Raw genomic sequence first — 20862 nt, 5'->3', positions numbered from 1 at the left:
TTTCACGTACTATTTAAGATAAACTCTACTGCACAAAATTTGAGACACAAATCCCAAGTAAGGAAGCACAGCTCTGCTGACAAGAGATGAGTTTCAATTGGGAGAACGAGGACAGTCCTGAGGACGCCCTGCATCTGGCCCAGCCCCCACTGAGGGCCCCTCCAAGGCCCAGGCATGAGTGGCCGCCGCTGAGGGCCCCAACAAGGCCCAGGCGTGAGTGGCACTCGCTGGCCAGCAGGCTCCTCCTCTGCAGCCTCCTAGGGCATCACACACGTAGCCCTCCCCACGGACCATGCCCCACCTCTCTGCCTAGGCCCCTTCTCTCTGGCCCCGGTTCTCAGGCTGTCTATTCCCTGACCGTCTCCTCCTCCCCCGCCTCGCCCCTTCTTCTTGATTGTCTTGGGGGAAAGGGGAGTCAAAGGTCAAGAAAACAGCTCTCTCCCTTCCTCACTCCAATTCTCACTTAAAACTTATCCTGAACAAAGGAACTGGAAATTTCTGCAAAACAAGCTTCCTTTAAATGAATTCTGGATATGGAACAATTACTAGATACATATAAAATGAAAGGACATTAAACTCTTAGGAAACGTTATTTATATTAATTGAAAAATGAACACATCACGCATGTGGTCAGTTCACATTATTCTGCCTGTGAGGCGGTTAGTGCTCTAGTTAAGAAAGTAGTAGGAAGCATAGCGTTACCTTCAGAAGTGTGATAGCCGTAGCAGGCAAAGTGGTTCCTTCTCCCTGGGGTCGGAGACATGCACGGCACCCAGGTGAAGGCCGCAGCAGGACAGAGGCCATGCAGAAGGCGTGGGGGAGAGAGAGGAGAGGGTGAGCTGCAGGGGCGACTGTCCATGGGAAAAGCACATCACCCGAGCCCGGGGCGCGGGCACGACAGCCGTGCTCCACGCGGCCGGGTGTGAGCGACTGAGGCCTGCTGTTAGGGAGACACTGAGACAACAGGTGAGTGCCCGAGGCGGGCAGCAGTTAGTCCAGCACAGAGGCCCCCACCCTGCCCGGAGCAGCCGGGCGCTTCCGCCCAGAGAGGAACATGACTCGTTACCCCCGTCCCTCCAGAAGACAGTGGAAGCGTCCACCCACATCTCAGGAGCCTGGACAACACCTGCGGGCCTCAGCTCCCCCGCCCCCAACCCCCCCGCCAAGGACACGTGCTGGCTGACACACGGCGACGTGGTCCTCACCCCCGACCTGCCAGCATCCACCAGCAGGTGGCAAACGCCCTCTCACTCCACACGCAGACCATGTCAGTGCATGGCGGCGTCAGGTCAGGGAGCTCTGGGGAGACCGGTCTGGGGTAAGAAGCCCCCCCGCCGCCGAGCATGGCCTCCATGAGCAGAGAGGCTCCCCCGTGGCCCCGCGCCTGGCAGGGCGGCAGACCCCCGGGTGCACGACGCCCACCCGCTCAGACTGAGACAGCAAATTGCACAAGGGCAGTGAGACCTCTGGCCCCTCTGTGCCCGCTGCCCAGGCACTGGCGGCAGCCCCGTGACCCTGACTGGAGGGGGCAGAGGCCGGGGCACTAACAAGTGCATGATGCACGCTGCCAGCGTCTGGTGGCAAGCAGGACAGAGCGGCCATCTGTGCAGGACCTACCACCCATCCCTCTCCACCTACAGAACAGCTCTAGCGTTTTATGACCTGGGAGACGGTAAGCGTGACACAAGCAGTCAGAACAGCACTTCTTGCCAAAACGTGAGTCCCAAGGTCAGGGGTTTAATCTGACTTGCTGCTGCTCCACCTCCAAGGCCCAGAGCAGCGCCTAACACCTAAGAAGCCCTCGGGAAGCACTCGTCATCCTGCCTCTGCTAACACCCAAGTCAACTTGCTATTCTTCATTTCAAAACCATTCTATGTCAGCTGCTGTGCATCAAGTCTCTCTGGGCTAATACTATTATCAAACATTTTGGTTTGGGAGAAAATAATCATTAATTTCCAGCACGTAATGCAAAATTTTCAAGGACAGACCCAACGCCCAAAGACCCTGAAGACTAAGTTCCAAAACCAATGGCTGTCTCCCAGCCCCCATGCACTGCTGCACACATCTGAGAACCGATCCCCACACCCGGACGCCAGACACGCCAGGTTTCCAAACCAAAGTGTCCATGAACTTTTCAGCCAGAGAACTCAGAGACAGAGCAATACTCACATTTCCCCACAAACAGCTAATCAATTTTAAAAAACCTTCAGACGTAGAAGCTACGGCCTGCAGCACAGGGCCACAGACTGTAAGCTACACTGTCAGTCAAAATAGCTGCCATTTTCCCTGTATCAACACCACACAACCCAGCGGACACCACAGGGACCACGGCCCATCATTAGTGAGCCATGAATTTGTAAGCAAAAGTAAATACTCAGGAATCAAAGAGCAAAACACACTTCCTGCCCAAGGATCCACAGGCTATCTACCTAACAGTTTGCTTTTAGCTAACTTTTTCTAGGATTACTTACTAGGCTTCATTTAAAAGAAGCTCTAGGTGGGAGGGTCAACTCTGTTCTTGACAGCATTTTACGGTACAGGTCACACGGCACCATTTTAACCAAATAAACAGAAATGACGCAGTTTAGCTGAATGATACATGTGTCACACACGTATCAGGTATGTAAGCAGATTAAGTACATTATATAACGACGTGTGTGTGTAAGACATTTTAAGAAAGTCAATGCATTTCTCTACCTGGTGGCTAACTTGTAACAACAGCTTTAACTTTGTGAGAGAGCTCAACAAACACACCATTTAGAAGGTTGACCTGAGTATAAACTTAGTCTATTATCATTTAAAACTAAGCACATACCCTTCCTCTTACACATGGGCTTCTTAGATACACAGCTAAGTTCACAGACATTCTTTAGGACGTTCATACACTGAGCAAGTGTGACACATACACACACACCTGCCTCTAGAAAATCTGTCCTGAGAAGAGTATGTCCTGAGTTTCCTGATTTTTAGTAGCTTAAGTATTTTACAAGGTTGTTTTGGAAAAAAAAATTTTTTAAGGGAGTAGATCATTTAAACGATTCAAAAACTCTCTATATTCACTATGTAAGATTTTGTTTTTCAATATCCATTTTTGTGCATGTGAAGTTTATTCTTATGCATGAATATACATATCCTATGATCTTAAGGGTTTTTGTGTTTTAATAAATACCATCTTATGATGCTACATAAAAAAATAAACAGTCTGAAAAAAAAAAAAAGGATGTCAAGCAAAAGACAGGCTATTCGAGCAACGTTCAGCACAAGCGCAGCACGCCCAGCGTGGCCGCTCACCCGGGCTCAGCTCCACGAGGTAGGGCAGCTTCTCGGGGGGCAGCGCGGAGCCATAGGCCGACCCGTCGGCTCTCTCCTTCCCCTGCAGGGGCTTCCCGTCTGCGTGCTTCTTACTTTTCTTTGGGATGTGGTCTGGCGGCCTCCTCTTCAACTGAAAGACTAAAATCCCTAGAATAGAAACACTGTAAGTTATCAACCAAGTCAAGTGAATGTTGATGGACAGCTGATCGACCATCAACTGCCCAAGGTTCATCAAGAAAATGCAATTTCACATCTCCCAAGGTGGCTCTAGCGGTGAAGAATCCACCTGCCGATACGGGAGAGGCAGGAGACTTGGTTTGACCCCTGGGCTGGGAAGATCCCTTGGAGGAGGAAACAGCAGCCCACTCCAGTACTCTTGCCTGGAGAACCCCACGGACAGAGGAGCCGGGAGGACTACAGTCCACAGGGGTGCAAAGGGTCGGACACACTGAAGCGACTTAGCATTCACACCATTGCCCAAGACATAATTAAGAAAAGCTCACACAATTTAACTTTGTGTTCTTGAAAACTCTAGTAAGCAATTTCCCCAAAGCATTTTAAATTAGCAATTATGCAAACATGTTATATGCTTGAAAAACAACCTATTTCAGAATAACTGCTTCTATTGGCAAACGACCCTATGATCAATACGTACACACACACATGTAGTAACATAGGCGCACATTAATACATATATACATATATTCTTAGTTCAACTGAATTAACTCACAATTAAGAGCAATTTGACTTTAATAAAGTTTAACTTCATACTGTCAAGAAAAAGTACTAAGCAAGTGTAGTTTAAAAGTATCAATCTACATTCAAATATGTCAGGATTAACTGGCAGTAAGTTTTCACGTCTTCATCAACGCGAAGGCCCTCCACTGAGCAACAGTCAGCTTAAGCAGCATATCTGAAAAGAAGCATATCTGAAAGCAAGAAAACTGTTCTCTCATCAAAAACGCACCTTTATGCTCTCACCGCTCCGATATCGGAGAAATTGTCTGAGTGGTGGAAAGGTCTGGATTCCTTATACAAAATGACTAAAGGATTAGACAGCATTTAGGGTTGAAGTTATCTTCCCTATTACGACGAGCCTGTCCACACGTCACCAGTCCATCTGGTCAGCAGGGAAGGAGCCAGGTGCCAACAGGTGACAGCCCCTCACGACCTGACAAGGCGCTCTGGTCCGCCTTCTGCAGGACACAGGGGCCCTGCTGCTGTGTGACGGTCTGTGCCAGCCCCCTGCCAGACCCACCTGGCACAGAGCGGCCTCAGGAAGAGGGGACCAGCTAGGAGGCCCCAGCTAGGAGCCCCCAGCAAGTCCCGGAAGGAGGTGGAAGACGGCCCAGCGCACAGTCCTCAAGAGACATGGCCACGCACACCTCCTGCCTCTTCCGCCAGGTTAGACCCTAACCTATCACGTATCCCAGAGCTAATTCCTTAACAAATATAATCTCTCTTTACCTCTGTCACTTGGCCATTCCCTGAAGATCTGTAAAGGACACTCATCATCATCAAGGATAACTTCTTTAGCACCTTTTTCATCAGAATGCTGGGCTCCAGGAGGAAGCATGACCTAAGAGGGAATAACAATTAACTGTGACTACACCCAAAAGTGAATCAGCAAGTATTTAGAAGAATTTTTTGTTTTTGAGGAAATAAAAAGTCACTGTAGAACTGAATTTTTCAAACACTATAAACAATCCTGAAAAACATGGACAAAAATGAGGGAAAAGTTTCCAATAAAAACCTCAGCCAGCTGACCAGACTGCTGTTACTGGCCTGCCCCTCGGTCCCGCCCCAAACGCTAGTCAGGTCTGCTCCCTGACACGCTCTGTCAGCAGGACTGCCTGCAAAGCTCAACCTGTAGGAGGTTCTTAAAGAAAGATGACTGCATCATCGCAGACCCGCTGGTCCACAGCCTACCTTCCACTATCACACTGGTGTTAACAAGGCAGTTTCATCTAACACGTCCTCTGCAGGAGAACCATCACAGAGCAGCCGCAGAAGAGACCAGCTTTCCTTTTCTTATACAAAATTCATATTATGATTAAATTATAATCAGATAGTTTAGATGCAGTACACAGTCATTCATTCAACAAGGGCTTTAAGGTACTGCATGCATGATACTCACACATCTGTAGCACTGTATTACTTTTTATTCCGTTTTAACAGCAAGCAATTTTCTTAATCATTAGAGAAAACCACCCATAACAGAGAGAAAAGAGCCAGTGATCAGGGCTCAGTCTCCAATGCCCTGCTGAGTTCCAGCCCATCTCTCAACACCAACCAACACATGACTACAGAAAACAAAGCCAGTCACTGGCACCTGGAGATTATTTTCAACCTCAAGTTAATTCAATAATGTTGTAAGAGACTTTATGCCCATTTACATCATATGTGCATATACCAAGTGACTTGGATATCTACAGAACCGTAAAACTTCTCTCTACACTGCTACAAATTACCCTAAAAAGACAAGTTTATTACTAATACAACACACCCTTACACTAAGGTAATTGATTATTTCCTCATAGTGTCTTGTACTAAATGTAGCATCCCGGGCTTGGAACGCACGCTGCTCCAGGGTCTGATTCGCACTTGTCTCTTCGGTCTCACACTCTGCCACGTGGCCTCAGAGAGCAAGTCCCTTGGAACCTCTCCGGATTCTCCGCCAGGCCATGAAACCCCACGCTGCACTGCACCTGCAAGGCGCCCCCCAGCTCTGGGGTCCAGTGAGTGCCCCCTCTTACCCCTCGGCTCGGGGACAACTCCTCCAGGGAGCCTTCCCTGACCACCGTGCTCGCGCAGACCGCCTACATTTCTCATTCTCCGCCTGTCTCCCTTTACTACGAACTCATTGAAGGCAGGTCTTGGCTTTGACCTGACACAGACTCTAACACAGTTAGCACAGTACCTAACAAGGAAGAGGAACCTACCTATGCACTGAATAACTCACTGAAGAGACACAACAAATGACTGAATGAATATGAAAGAGCCTCATATCACATGACCAGTGAGATGGCAAGAGAGCAAAGGATTTCTAACTCAAGGCTAAAAGCAATCATCAACCCCTAACTCATTCTGCCTAAACTAGCAGGGAAAAAAAGAAAAAACTGCTCAAGAACATAGTATTTAGAACAAAAACCGCAAACTACGCAGCCCTCAAAAGAAATCATCAAATGATTTCAAAGAGACTGTCAGAAAAAGCCCAAAGAAAGTATTTTATAATTTCATGACTCTGACTAAGGTGCTCTTTCATTTTCTCATTTTCATCAATCAAATCAGGCGGAAATTAAGGAAAGGAAAAAACACCTCATGAAGTCTACTACCACACAGTCTCTCAAATGCAGCTTCATGGAAATGAGAATCACTGATCAGACTTACACACACTAGAAACGCTCCCCTGGCAGACACCTGAGCCTCAGCCCCAAGAGTCAGACAGTGGTGGCTAGCTCCAGCCTTCGGGGTCACAGCCTGACAGGCCCAGGTGGAAAAGAGTCAGGCCACTGTTCAGCAGTGTAGACTCTATTCACAGAACTGCTTTACTGCTTTTATCCTCAGGCACTTTCCACAGCAGCTATTAACCGGAAGTACGAGGAAAAAGGACCAAAAAAACCCAACTCCTTCAGGTCTGGGAGACACACTAGTGTTATTTCTCTCTCTCCACTTCCTATTGCTCTTTGTACTTGACCCTCCGTCAGGAGATCCTAAATTTCCCTATCTCCTGTCTCTCTGTCCTCTGCAGATGTCTTTCACGCCACCTCTCGCCCCTCCTGCTAACACTTCACCCCCGGCCCCTCTCTGCAGGTTCCTCCCACAGCACTCTGGTCCATCCCCCAAGCACCAGCCAGCCCTTCTGTCTCAAGCCTCAGCTTTGTTCCATCTACTTTGTCTCTTTTATCTCAGGTTCTCTCCTCTGCTTGGGTTGGTCTGTCTTTCACTTTAAAGGCATTTTCCAACATCTGTTGAGTCCTCTCACACAGACAGTGAGTCCAGGGAGAGCGGGTGGTTCTGGGGAGGGTGGCCACTAGTGACCAGGATGTCCAAAGGTCAGAGTACATACAGCCTGCTCTTCCCTGAGAGCCGGCACCGTCTGGAAGGAATCGCTCATCTTCTGGCTGCCGGTACTCGGGACACAGCCTCCCTCCATCCCCCTGCTTGTGGTGAAGACCTTGCTGTGCCAGGACCCCTAATCCCGCAGTGTGATCGTGGCCTTCAGAAGGGGAGCTGACAGGGCAGTCAGAACGGGGGGTGCAGGCTGGTGGAGGCTACTCCCTGAAACAACTTCCAGGACAACCTGTCTTCAGACGGTTTTCAATGCTGCCTGGGCAAGTGCTGGAGCCCCGCGCTCCTGGGTCTCCCTGGGCTGGGACGCAGGCCCCTCTGCAGGTGCCTGCTGGCCCAGCAAGTTAGACACGCCTCCTTCAGGTCTTCAGAATTGCATTTGTGTCTACGGCCACACCACCCTGAACGCGCCTGGTCTCGGAAGCTAAGCAGGGTCGGACCTGGTGAGCAGTTGGATGGAGGACTGCGCTCACAACTCCTGCCGTCTCTTTTCTCGCCCCCTTTGTTCTTCAGCATTTACACAGGGTTTTTATCCCTTTACTGTCATCTCAATGGGATAAAAACGTCTGTCTTCTTATCTATTTTCAGCTGAAAATTTTCAGCTGAAAATTGGGCTTTATTCATAAAATTATAGATCTAGCAAATGATTTTTCCAACAGAATATAGATTCTCAGCTTTACAACAAAAAGAAAAAAGCCATAAAACTCAAGCAAGGCCTCTTATTTAGCTCCCTCTGTAGCAACACTACCAGCACTGCTGCGAGCTCAGAGCAGACAGCACTCAGCTCGAAAGACTGAACACTGCTGGGGGTCTGAGTCGTCCACACAGTCAGTGCAAACCCACCCCAATTCCAGCTGGTTTTATGTAGAAATTGATAGGCTGACTCTAAAACTTATGTGTAAATGCAAATAAGCTAGAATAACCAAAGCAATCTATTAAAGCAAAAGGAAAAAGGGCAATAGGGACTTTATACAATTTTAAAAGACTTACCATAATCTACAGTAATCAACATAGTTTGATACTGGCAAAAAGATACAATATATATAAATGAAACATCAGATTCCAGAATTAGAACCAAATATATATACAGCCAAATATATATACTCTGATTTTCCATGTGCCAAAACACTGGGTCACCTGGGTGTCTGCACAGAAGTGACTCTAACCTCATACCATACACAGACATTACCTTGAAACGGAACATTCAGCCCCAATGTAAGACCTAAAGCTATGACACTCCTAAAATAAAACACAGGTAAAAGTGTTCACAACCTTGGAGGAAGCAAATTCTCATATAGAATAAAAAAGTATAAATGCTAAAACATTAGTAAGTTAGACTTTAACAATTTTAATCATTGAAAGATACCACTTAAAAAATGAAAAGGCAAGCCAAGCCACAGACTGGGAAAAAACATTCACAGCCTATGTATCACATGTAAGACTATTTAGATTATCAGGGAAATGTAAGATTTTTCCACAGTGAGATACAACCACACCCATCAGAATGGCTAACAGGTAAGATGATCGACCAAATGAAAGATGGCTACAGAGAGGGCAACAGGATCTCTCGTCTATGTGTCTGTAGGTGTAAGTGGTATACCCATGCTGGACACGTCAACGGGCTCTCTCGTCTACGTGTGTGTAGGTATAAGTGGTATAGCTATGTTAAACACGTCAATGGGATCTCTAGTCTACGTGTGTGTGGAGGTGTAAGTGGTATATCCATGCTGGACATGTCAACGGGACCTCTTGTCTACGTGTGTGTGGAGGTGTAAGTGGTATATCCACACTGGACATGTCAACAGGACCTCTCGTCTACATGTGTGGAGGTGTAAGTGGTATAGCCATGCTGAACACGTCAACGAGACCTCTCGTCTACGTGTGTGGAGGTGTAAGTAGTATATCCACACTGGACATGTCAACAGGACCTCTCGTCTACGTGTGTGGAGGTGTGAGTGGTACAACCATGCTGGACAAGCACACGTGTGCCTCCTGTGGGATTGAGCCCTCTCGTGTCTTTACTCAAGAAGAGAAGTACTTCTATGAGAAGACCTGCAATGGATGCTCACAGCAGTTTTACTGTAGGAGTTAAAAAATGAAAACTGAAAACAACGCAAATTCCATCAACAGGTGATGGATGAACAAACTATGACCACCCACATAATGAAACACACAGTAGAAATAGAGGCACAAGGAAGCTTCTGAGGGGGTCACTGTGCTGACTTGCCAAAGCTGACAGTGCTATGAACTTTAATACATGTAACATATTGCACTTTAATTATTTCTAAATAATCCTGTGGGAGGACGAACTAAGACTACCACCCTTTGATTATTTAACAATCAATCACTAAGATGAAAGAAAGGAGGATACCTTTTAAAATCTACTTTCAATGAGATTCTGACAGAAATAATGGTTACAAAGAAACTAATACGTACTTGGGACTGACTTAAAGGTGAAGGATTTATCAGAAAGTTTGTCTTACAAGAAAAAAATCTGCTTGATTTTACTTAGTGTGAGCAAATCAATTCTGAGGTATAAAATTTCTCTGTTATTTCTTAAGAATGAGGGTCAAAGACACAATCTTTATCTCCAAGAAATTATGGATGGCAACCAAGTCTATCAACCAAATGTTGGTTAGTAACAAATAGCAAACCAAAATTTATTTAAATGTTGAGTCGTTACGATAAGAAAAAAATCACTAAAGCAGATTTTACTAAAATTGTTACCTGTATATTAGTATATATGATAAATAAGAATCGGAAAGGGATCTATGAAAATGTAAATAGCGCTTATCCTTTGGTACTAGAACTACAGAGAATTTTTACCTTCTTCAATTTGTCTTTTTACACTTAGTTTATAACAAACAGAAACACAAACTACTTTTGTAATGGAGGGAGAATGTTGTCTTTTATACATATGCACGCAAAGTCTCAGTTTACCAGATTCTAATGATACAGCAGGGAGAAAGTCAGCCTACATTCAACTCCATCTAAAGCACATCTGTCCACAGGAGTGCCAAATCTGGGCCCGCGTGACCTGGGAGCACTCACACGGGCGATGCAGTAGTCCCTGGGGTTCTCCTTCTCCAGGCCATACTTCTCCAAGGCTTCTGCCACAGCGAAGTCCGCAGGGTCTGTAGTGGACAGCAGGATCGTCTTGTAGGGAATATTTGGTTTTAAACTATCTGCGTAAATTCTCAGTGTTCCACCTGAAAAAAAAGAAGTTTGACATCTTTAAGCACAACTTTTATTTTACTCCCACAACAGAAAGCTGTACACAAATTGCAGCCCCACTTCCTGTTAATGACATTCCTGGCAGGGCCATGCTGGCCCAGGGGCCCTCGGCCAGAGTGAGTAAGAGACAGTTCTGTGTGGTAAGGCTGCGTGTGTCCTCCCCTCGAGCCCACGTGGCTTTCATATCCGCTCTCGGTAAAGGATGGAAAGGAGGAGACCCTGGAGCGTCCTCAGCGCTACACCTTCTTCACCTGCTTTCCCACTTCCTCACCGGCACCGAGCCAGACACTGACCTTCCCCAGTTCCTCGACTTCCTGACCAACAATCTGAAACCTGTCCCTTCTACCTGTGAACTCATTTGGGAGGAAAAATAGTGAACTAGAGCAGAGCAATTTGGATACCCTGACGTTTTCTTCTTTGTATGTTTCTCTTTAATGGACTCTTTTACATGTTGTATTATTGCATTTCTGGTGTCATAATTTGCTTTCTACTTACAAGATTTTTTAAGCCCTACAATTTTAGGTCTAGATGAAAGACTCCTGGGGCAGATGTGCAAGTCAGGCAAGGCACCATGCCCCCATGCCAGGGGACCTGGAGGTGGGGGCATGTTTCCTTGGGCTTCTTGTCCCACCTTTGAGTTACAGAGTGAGAATAAAGATCTGTGCACTTCGACGCAAACTCTAAACTTCTGTGACTCCCTGAGTCTGCTGAATTCTAATGCAGTTATTTTGGCTACTGAATGCTTCTCGCACCCTTTGCACACAAGTCTGGCACACACTGCATCAGGACAACCTGACAACAATAAAATAATGCTGGTCTCCTATGATAATCAGCAAGTCCAGGCCAGCATTAGAATGCAGACCTGCTGACATGGGCCAGGAGACAAGCTATCTACAGACTCACGGGGACGAAGCAACCCCCCCCCGCCCCATGGCCCAGCTCAACAATGAGGACACAGCATGGACCGGTCACTGTCACAGGCTTTCAACAGCTTGTAAAGGGTAGAAATTAAGGGGGGGAAACTAACAAGAAGGGGAAGGAAAAAATGTAGATCTTTTAGAATGTGTCTGAACTTAAACGACTGCTAGTTTAACACAAGTAGATACTGACTAATGTATATGGATGTATGTGCCCACAAAAACCTACAATAAACACAAACACTACAAAGAAGGAAACACGAGAACACCACTAAAGAAAATCCACAGAACACAAGGGAAGAAACAAAGAAATGAACAGAGGAAAACTACGTGCACGAGCGGAAACCGAATAATAACATGGCAGTTAAGTACATGCCTATCAGTAATCACTTCGAATGGCAATGGACTAAATGTTACAATCAAAAAACACAGGACGGCTGATTAGGTAAAAAACAAGAACCATCCACATGCTGCTTATAAGAAACTTCCTTCAGAGCTAAAGACACAAACTGACAGAAAACGAGGGGACAGAAAAAGACAATTCATGCAAACAAACAACAAGAAAGTGGGAGCAGCAATAACGATAAAGGGATACAAATACAAGATGCTAATGCACTCATTCACATGCACGTGCCTGTACGTGAGCCCCTGACTGTATGAAGCTGATCTGAGCAGGCGTGGGGAGGGGGCCTGACAGGAACACAACAGCACCAGGGAGCCTAACACTCAACTCATCCAGGGACAGGTCAACAGACAGACAAACAGCTACAGTCTGATTTAAGAGGTTTTCACTGTAAAAGCATACCACAGAATCAGCACAACAGAAACACACACCTCCCTAATCCCTGAGGAGGGAGAGACAGGAGAGAAGCTAACATTTTAAAACTCCTGCTGGCAACTATAACCCGTCTGTGTAAACACACGTTTCAGTTCTAAAGCTAAGGGAGGCTCGTTCCCCCACTGGGAAGATGTACAAAGCGTGGCCCACAGAGCGGAAGGATCCAGGGCAGCACACGCGGCTCCCAAGGCTGTTCACAGGAAGCTGAGGTGGAAGGGCTGACCCCACGGGCATTCTGAGGTCACTCACACTTGGGAGGCATCAGAGAATAAATACACCTGAGTGCTAAAAATACTCTCCAAGGTGCAGAGCCCGAGCCTGCTACAAGTGATGACTTCTGACCTGCTGTGAAGGGAGTCAGACAGTGTGTGTGAGCTCCCCATGAGAGCCTGGGGGAGCACCCTGAGGCTAAGAGACAGGAGAATGACAGATTCTGCGTTCCTCTCAGGGACCTTCCTGCTGTGACATCACCACACCAACCCAGCAGACACGGAGATTATAGAGATACGTTTCTCTAAGTTACTTATTAGAAACAGACTGACAGAACACTTCAACTTACTCTATTTGTCTTAGTATTAACACAAACAGCTGTTCTACCAACAATCTCTGGTTTCTCAAGGTTTCCTGGAAGTTTGCACAGGTTCCTTGGACCCCAACCATCCCTTGAGCAGACAAGCTCTCCTCTCCTGGATGTTTTCTGTTTCTCTTCCTCACCCTCCAGAGGTCTGTCCTGTTCCTCTGTCTACCCCTCAGCAACAGCCTTCCTTCCAGGTCTGTATTACCTGCACCAAGTCTCTTGCACGCCCAGTGACACCGCTGACTGGTTCTCAGTCACCAAGCTGGCAGCTCCCCCCAAGACACACAGTGAATCCGGCTTCCCCTCCAGACGTCCCTTCACCCTGCAGACCCACAGCCACCCAACTGAAAACGGGGTGTCATCCTGAAGGGCTCCCCTCCTCAGAAAAGCCCTCCAGGTGCTGGCTCCCTTCCTTCCCTCTGCTGGCGCTTACCCCTCCCTTCTCTCCTTATGGCCGCCATCCATGACTGCTTAGTCAGTCAGCCCTTCCAGGACTGCACCCGCGTCTGACGCGGGCGCCCGCTTCCAACCGCAGCCCCCTCACGTGGAACCTCTACTCCGCTCTCAGAGCAACCGCCCCGATTTGAGGCCTGGGCTAGACTGGAAGCTTTCTACTGATAAGCCCCTAGCTTGCACTTTCCCCACGTTTTTCCTAAAACTTTTACATTTTTCCTTCCTCATCTTTGTAGCTCCTCTCTTCTTTCTCCTTCTTTTGCAATGCATATATTTTAAAGTCATTTCAAATCCCTGCTGGAACAAGACAGGCTAGGTCTCAAAAGCCACCTATTAAATTATTTATAGAATAATAAGTCTCTCAGCCCCTAGTTTTCTGAGTCACCGACACTACAATTCCCACAAAACGCATAATGAAGACTCAGTTCGTAAGGGCCCTAATCGTCACAGGAAAGGCTGACAACGCCTGACTCTGAAGCACCTCAACGTGACCCTGTAGAACCAGAGGTGACGACATACCAGGTCGGACATTTTCAGCAAATGCCGCATCAGTGACACAGCCTTCTAATACAGACTTTCTGAAACAAACGATCATCTACTATTTCCTAACAAGTGAAACTACTCAATAACTTGTGACTTTACCACACTTATTCGCACACATCAGGCACATCACTAGACAACACTCGCGTCAAGAGCAGCGTCAGGCGCGTCCCTAGACGGCAGCTCTCGCGTCAGACATGTCACTAGACGGCAGCACTTGCGTCAGGGTTAAGCAGGCGCGGCGCGGGGCCCGTCAAGCACAGCAGAGGGAGCGGCCCAGGTCAGACGCGTCCCTAGACGGCAGCACTAGCGTCAAGCACAGCAGCGGGCACGGCACGCATCAGGCGGATCACTAGACGACGGCGCACGTCAGGCGTGTCACTAGACCGCAGCACTCGCGTCAAGCGCAGTAGCGGGCACAGCACACGTCAGGCGCTTTACTAGATGACAGCGCGCGCGTCAGGCGCGTCATTAGACGACGGCGCACGTCAGGCGCGTCATTAGACCGCAGCACTCGCGTCAAGCGCAGTAGCGGGCACAGCACACGTCAGGCGCTTTACTAGATGACCGCGCGCGTCAGGCAGATCAGTAGAAGACGGCGCACGTCAGGCGCGTCACTAGATGACGGCGCGCGTCAGGCGCGTCACTAGACGGCAGCACTCGCGTCAGGGATAAGCGGGCGCGGCGCGGGCCCCGTACCCGAGTCCGGCCGCCCGTCCGAGCTCCGGAACTCCTGCATCCTCCTCTCCAGCTTCTGCTGCCGCCGCCGCTTCATGACCACCTCGGGGTTGGAGATGGTTCGCGTAAAGCTGGTCTCAGGCATGTCTTTGTAGACCTCGGCGGCGAGGCGAGAATTCTCACTGTGGGGAGAGGGGGGAGTAACACACAGCAGGTATGACATTAGAGACAGGCACGCCGCCCACCGGACTCACTCTGCGCGCGGCCTCCAGCCGCTCCTGAACCCTGAGCAGCTCTGCCCTGCCCTGGTCTAGTCACGACAGATAAAGTTTCTCTCGGTACAAACTAAACCGCTGAACTAGGCAGAAACTCCTAATTAAAACTGTATAGTTGACTTTACAGAACTTAATTGAGTATTCATTAATAAAACTAAAAGAAAATACATTTCAGTTATTTCTACAAGGTTTCTCTATCTCAAAGAGATTAAATAAGTGATGCAGCATTGCAACCACAAGAAATAAAGAACTGAATATACTTTAGCAAAAATCTGTCTTCAAATTATGTATGCATGCTCAGTCGCTCAATCATGTCCAACTCTTTGTGACCCAGTAAGTCTTGAAGAACTCACACGGGATAATTCTTTAACAACTGAAAGACTGAAAAAGGAAACAGCTCCCAAAGTTCCTACAATGAGTCAACTGTATAGAATGAGTTGATAACTAAATATTTAGGTAAGACTAATATACTTGACTAAATTTTGATAAATATACTTTAAAGATGTCATAAAAATCATAAAATAATTTCATTAAATCAGTCAAGCTCTGAATCAAGTTGAACTTAACTCATTTTAAGTAGCTTACTTTCTTAACACAAGTAATTGATCATCCTGTACACTAAATTAACAGAATGACTACAGCCTAAGTTTTAAACTCTCCTCTTCCTTGATATTTTTCATATGTGAGCAACCTATGTGTACAAGTTCTTCCTCTCGCATAAATACACTGAGTAGAGCCTTACAATGTAACATACTATACTCAAGTTCATGCTCATCACACACGCATCTCTGCCTAACAGATTAAGATCTAAATCCACTCTGATGCAATCCACAACAGGCTCCAACTCCACTCTAAAGTAAACATCCTTCACTGACAAATGGTTAACATCCTCAAGACACATGGAACACTTAGAATCAATCAAAATATGGTAAAAGACTTGAAGAGGTCACTGCAACAGAAGCACATAAATGGTTAACAAGCATGCAGAGACAACGGCCTTGTTAATGGTAAAGCAAGCTGCATTCACTGATGCTCACACACACTGCAGGGATCAGACACTGCTCTGTTACACTCGGCAGTTCTAAGGGAGGCATGAGGGGCCCGTGGGCTGGAGACCCTTGTCTGGCAACACAGGCATGCCACAGTGTCTCTGAGCCATTCTTCTGGACTATTTCCTCGGGAAACATTCAAACGAGTCCTCAAAATTGTAGAAACAAGGACATTCGCTGGAGTGGATGCAGTCAGCACCAAGACAAGGAGGCGGCCTTGGAAAAAGCACCTGATGATGGAATGAACTGACTGAGCTGAAAACCGATGAGGCTACGCCGAGGCCAGGAGACTCCGTGAAGAGAAGCGGCCGGGTTCTCCTCACGCCTCTTTCTGTTACCCCCTCGGCTCCGAGGCCAGAGGCGCAAGTCCCTTCAGACAGGTGAGCACACCTGTGCTGGGGCCGGTGTACGGTTAAGGAAGGAGAGGGGCTGGGTGGGCCCGATGGTGCCTCTGACCTGAGCCGGGGACACCAGCTTTTCTCACCAGTCTTGCCAACCTCCGTTCAGGTGTTAAGCGTATCCGAGGTGTCTGAGAAACCACGCTGCCTTAACGACCAAAACAGCAGCGAGGGAAGGGAAGGCAGGCAGGGATGGTGAGAATCCAACCCTGTGTTCGCCGGGAAAGGCAGCCCCGTTCGCGGGCTCCCCACTCTAAGGTAAGCGAGCACCGCAGACGGGCAGCGTCAGCAACACGTGCTGCTCAGCAGACGCCCGGCTCCCCTCGGCACGCCGGTCACTGAGCTGAAGTCACCCCTGCCCCGTTTATCTGGGAGTTTAAGGAGGCCTGCTGCGTTAAAAACATTTGGCTTAGAACACAAAGAAACAGGAATATTTCTGAGATTAACTTACATGTCATCCCCAGGGAAAGGTCTATCATCTTTATCAGACGCCTGTCTCACTGCCTCTTTTTCTCTCTTCTTTTTTTCCTTCTTTTCCTTCTTTGAGAGAGTTCTCTTGAAGTTCTGGATAACACCTTCTTTTTCCTGCTTTTCAGGTCCGTTACTTTGAGCCTTCTGATAAAAGCAACATTATCACTCCACTGCTATGACACAGAATCACACAGAGCCATCTATGGGGATCTAACCACATCTCACACGCTACAGCCGAAAACAGCCACTGGGGCAGGGAAGGCCTGGGATGAGATGGTCTTTGTCCTGACTGTGCCGAGAGGTATGTGAGTGTACTGATGCACACTTACATACTCAAGATCTCATTTCACCGAGTGAAAATTTCACCTAAATTCAAACCAATAACCAAGGAAGCAAGCACATAAGAAAACCCAAACCCAGTAAGAAAACTGGGATGGGAATCACACCAGCTTCTTTATCATTTTTAATAAATAAAAATCCAAATAATTAGTAACAAATAAATGGAACCTAATGGAAATATTGAAATAACCATTTGAAACATTATCTACTTTATAGATGTTTGCTTTAAGTCAGAAGAAATGTCAAGAATAGCTCTAAAAAATTGGCTTTTATGAAGGAAAGTTGTATTGTGTTTATACAAAAACTTCTAATTTCTTTTCCAGATTTTATTTATTTATTTGCTTATTCTTAATTTATAACATGACCTGCCTGCAGAAGACACAGAAAGAAATTATTTTTCATATGACTTAACAGGCTGGCTGGTAAAAAATCAAAAAAAATAAAAGATTATTTTATGGGGAAAGAAAACTGCCTTCAGCTGTGCCAGCAAGCACCTCCGTCTCTGTGAAGCTGCCTGGGCCCCATCCAGTCGTCCCGACCCTAAGAAGGGCTCCACCACCCGCCGCGTGGGACCTGGGGACCCACCAAAAGGCACACCAGCCGAAATCACATGCTTAGTCGCTCAGCCGTGTCTGACTCTTTTCGACCCCACGGACTGTAGCCCGCCAGGCTCCTCTGTCCTTATTTCGTACGTGTTCATTGCAAAGGCGACAAGCCCCGGGAGCACAGCTGTGTGTCTGGATCGTCCACACGGGACGCTGACATCACACAGACACTGTGAAAACTGCTGCCAGAGGCAAACATCGGCCCTTTCCCCAGATCTACTGGGGAAAACTAAATGCAAGATTTTTCTCAAAATACCCTTAACCTCTGCCTTTGCTGTCATCTGTCAACACTGAATTCTAGTCTGTAAGAGGCCACCTGACTTGAAATAGAATTATAATCATTTTAAAGCTATATCTGTATTTCACAGTATTCCACATGAAAAGAACAGTAGCACAGGAATTCCAGATGTCCTACTAGCTGAGAAAGTTTTAGACTCACTCTATTACAGCACCCAAAGAAACTCAAGGAACTTTACCAAGTTTTAACTTTCCACATAATAATACGAAAAAGGTCTTAAACATGCCTTACTATTAAGTTGTATCTGAAAGTTCATATAAATAGGTTTTTCAAGTTTTATTTTCCCTTCTGATTCTTATTAAAACATATTTCGACTTTATAATTTGAGGGGAAAAAACCTGAAGCTGCTTCCTTGATCATGAAGTCTCTGAGTGACAACAGTTTACGTAATCCTTTGAAAAGGAGAGAATAATACTTGGGATTATTCCGTGAAATAGAGGATGAAGCTGGGCTACTCTTACAGTACTTCCCAGGAGGAAGGTGAAAGCGCAGTTTAGGGAGAGAATCAAAGAAGTGAATGAGCCCCGTGACCCCCGATCAGAGGCAGCCCTGGAACAGCATCAGCGAGGCCCCCGGCTCTCACCTTCGCAGGAATGGCATCGTTCTCGTTCTTAAGGACGAACCTCCCCTCTCGGTCATCTTTATTCCAGTTCAGCTGCACCACCAGGGGTTTCTCATCTGTATCCAGTCTTCTTTCTTCTTCACAACATGAAAAGAAAAAAGAACAAAAAACCATGGTTATTTAATGGCACTAATCAATACAACATTACAACATTCTGATATACAGTAAATTTTAGAGACAAAAAAATGTCTTGTAACCTTCATTACTTTCTGATAGGCTGAGTGTAATTCACACTGTGGAGTGAGCATTTCAATGACTAATTCAGGATTCTGGTGCTACTCTATGTCTATACCTACCATGGGTCCAGTGCCAGAGATGGCCAGGCACAACTTCCTGACATTTAGAATCTAACCAGGAAGATATGAGAAATACACATGGGCTAGGAAAAAATACATGTAGGGCCTTGCTATATGTTTATTTCTATAAATCACGTTCTCTGACATACAACTGGAAAACGAGACGTTCCACTGATAGATGAGACTCTTCTCACATCAGCGTCAAGTGCCGACGAGACGCGGCCCTGCCCCGCCGGCATCCGTCCTGGCGTGACCCCTGCCAGGGGGTCTCCTGGCACTCCTCCTGGCGTGACCCCTGCGCTCCTCCTCCCACTGTGTCCTGACTCCTGCTCCAAACGCTCCGTCCTCCACCCTCACGCTCCTCCCGCCAGCAAGCACCACTGTTCTCCACGTGGAGGTAAAGGGCTAAGTTAAGAGTCTACGTCCTTCCTGATTTGAAATCTGAAACGCTCCTGGCAGCCCCCTGAGGGCCCCCACACCTGACCACCAGGAGGTGAGAGCTGGCAAGGATTACGCTGGTAGGAGGGCAGCAAAGATGGGCAATCACTGTGGTAAAGCAGGCGGGATCAACCAGATGGGCCCAAAGCTTTACAGAGGCTCTCAGCAAACGTCACAGGTCAGCAGCACTGTCAACTCCCAGAACACGGGACAAACAAACTCTCAAGTATCATTGTATCAGCAGAAGATACAGAACAGAGTGATACATCAGAGACTGGGCCAAGAAGTTTGAAATTCCTGCTTCAAATCAAAATTACCAAGTTGCTCAAGTGGCAAAATTTGCACTGGGTTGAAATCCCTCACAGCACATTTTTAGAGAACTAATATTCAGGACAATTAAGTCTCAATTGTAAAACAGCAAAGAGGGAGCTGCCCTGAAACCCATGTGCCAGACAACTGCATGAAGGTAAGTCAGGGCCCTGCTACAGACTACGTCACGTGTGCCTGCCAACTGCATGCAGAAACAGTCAGGGCCCTGCTACAGTCTACATCACGTGTGCCTGCCAACTGCATGCAGAAACAGTCAGGGCCCTGCTACAGTCTACATCACGTGTGCCTGCCAACTGCATGCAGAAACAGTCAGGGCCCTGCTACAGTCTACATCACGTGTGCCTGACAACTGCATGCAGAAACAGTCAGGGCCCTGCTACAGTCTACATCACGTGTGCCTGCCAACTGCATGCAGAAACAGTCAGGGCCCTGCTACAGTCTACGTCACGTGTGCCTGACAACTTCACGTGGATACAGTCAGGGCCCTGCTACAGTCTACAGTCTACATCACGTGCGCCTGATGACCATGCAGAAACAGTCAGGGCCCTGCTACAGTCTACAGTCAACATGTGTGCCTCATGACCATGCAGAAACAGTCAGGGCCCTGCTACAGTCTACAGTCAACATCACGTGTGCCTGACAACTGCATGCAGATACAGTCAGGGCCCTGCTACAGTCTACAGTCTACATCACGTGCGCCTGACAACTGCATGCAAAACAGTCAGGGCCCTGCTACAGTCTACAGTCTACATCACGTGTACCTGACAACTGCATGCAGATACAGTCAGGGCCCTGCTACAGTCTACATCACGTGTGCCTGACAACTGCATGCAGAAACAGTCAGGGCCCTGCTACAGTCTACAGTCTACATCATATGTGCCTGACAACTGCATGCAGAAACAGTCAGGGCCCTGCTACAGTCTACAGTCTACATCACATGTGCCTGACAACTGCATGCAGAAACAGTCAGGGCTCTGCTACAGTCTACGTCACGTGTGCCTGACAACTTCACGTGGATACAGTCAGGGCCCTGCTACAGTCTACAGTCTACATCACGTGTACCTGACAACTGCATGCGATACAGTCAGGGCCCTGCTACAGTCTACAGTCTACATCACGT

The 20862-nt window shown here is 47.4% G+C and overlaps 1 protein-coding gene across 4 annotated transcripts in view; it reads right to left on the bottom strand.

The window, feature by feature from the left end:
• The window catches only part of AFDN (afadin, adherens junction formation factor), a 121386-nt gene that overhangs the window by 67605 nt on the left and 32919 nt on the right, over positions 1-20862 (bottom strand). For 2 of the 4 annotated variants that reach the window (XM_043457436.1, XM_043457437.1), the window contains exons 3-9: positions 18640-18752; positions 16795-16958; positions 14643-14803; positions 10436-10593; positions 4781-4892; positions 3293-3460; positions 703-747 (exon numbers count right to left, since the gene is read on the bottom strand). In XM_043457436.1, the coding sequence (XP_043313371.1) occupies positions 703-747; positions 3293-3460; positions 4781-4892; positions 10436-10593; positions 14643-14803; positions 16795-16958; positions 18640-18752 (921 nt within the window). Of the gene's footprint in view, positions 1-702; positions 748-3292; positions 3461-4780; positions 4893-10435; positions 10594-14642; positions 14804-16794; positions 16959-18639; positions 18756-20862 lie in introns of all 4 variants that reach the window. The other 2 variants (XM_043457438.1, XM_043457435.1) reach the window with 2 other exon arrangements.

This window comes from Cervus canadensis, chromosome 33, assembly GCF_019320065.1.
Source record: "Cervus canadensis isolate Bull #8, Minnesota chromosome 33, ASM1932006v1, whole genome shotgun sequence".
Classification (NCBI taxonomy): Eukaryota; Metazoa; Chordata; class Mammalia; order Artiodactyla; family Cervidae; genus Cervus; species Cervus canadensis.
Note: the sequence above shows the minus strand (reverse complement) of the source record. Positions and strands in the feature narration are given on the sequence as shown.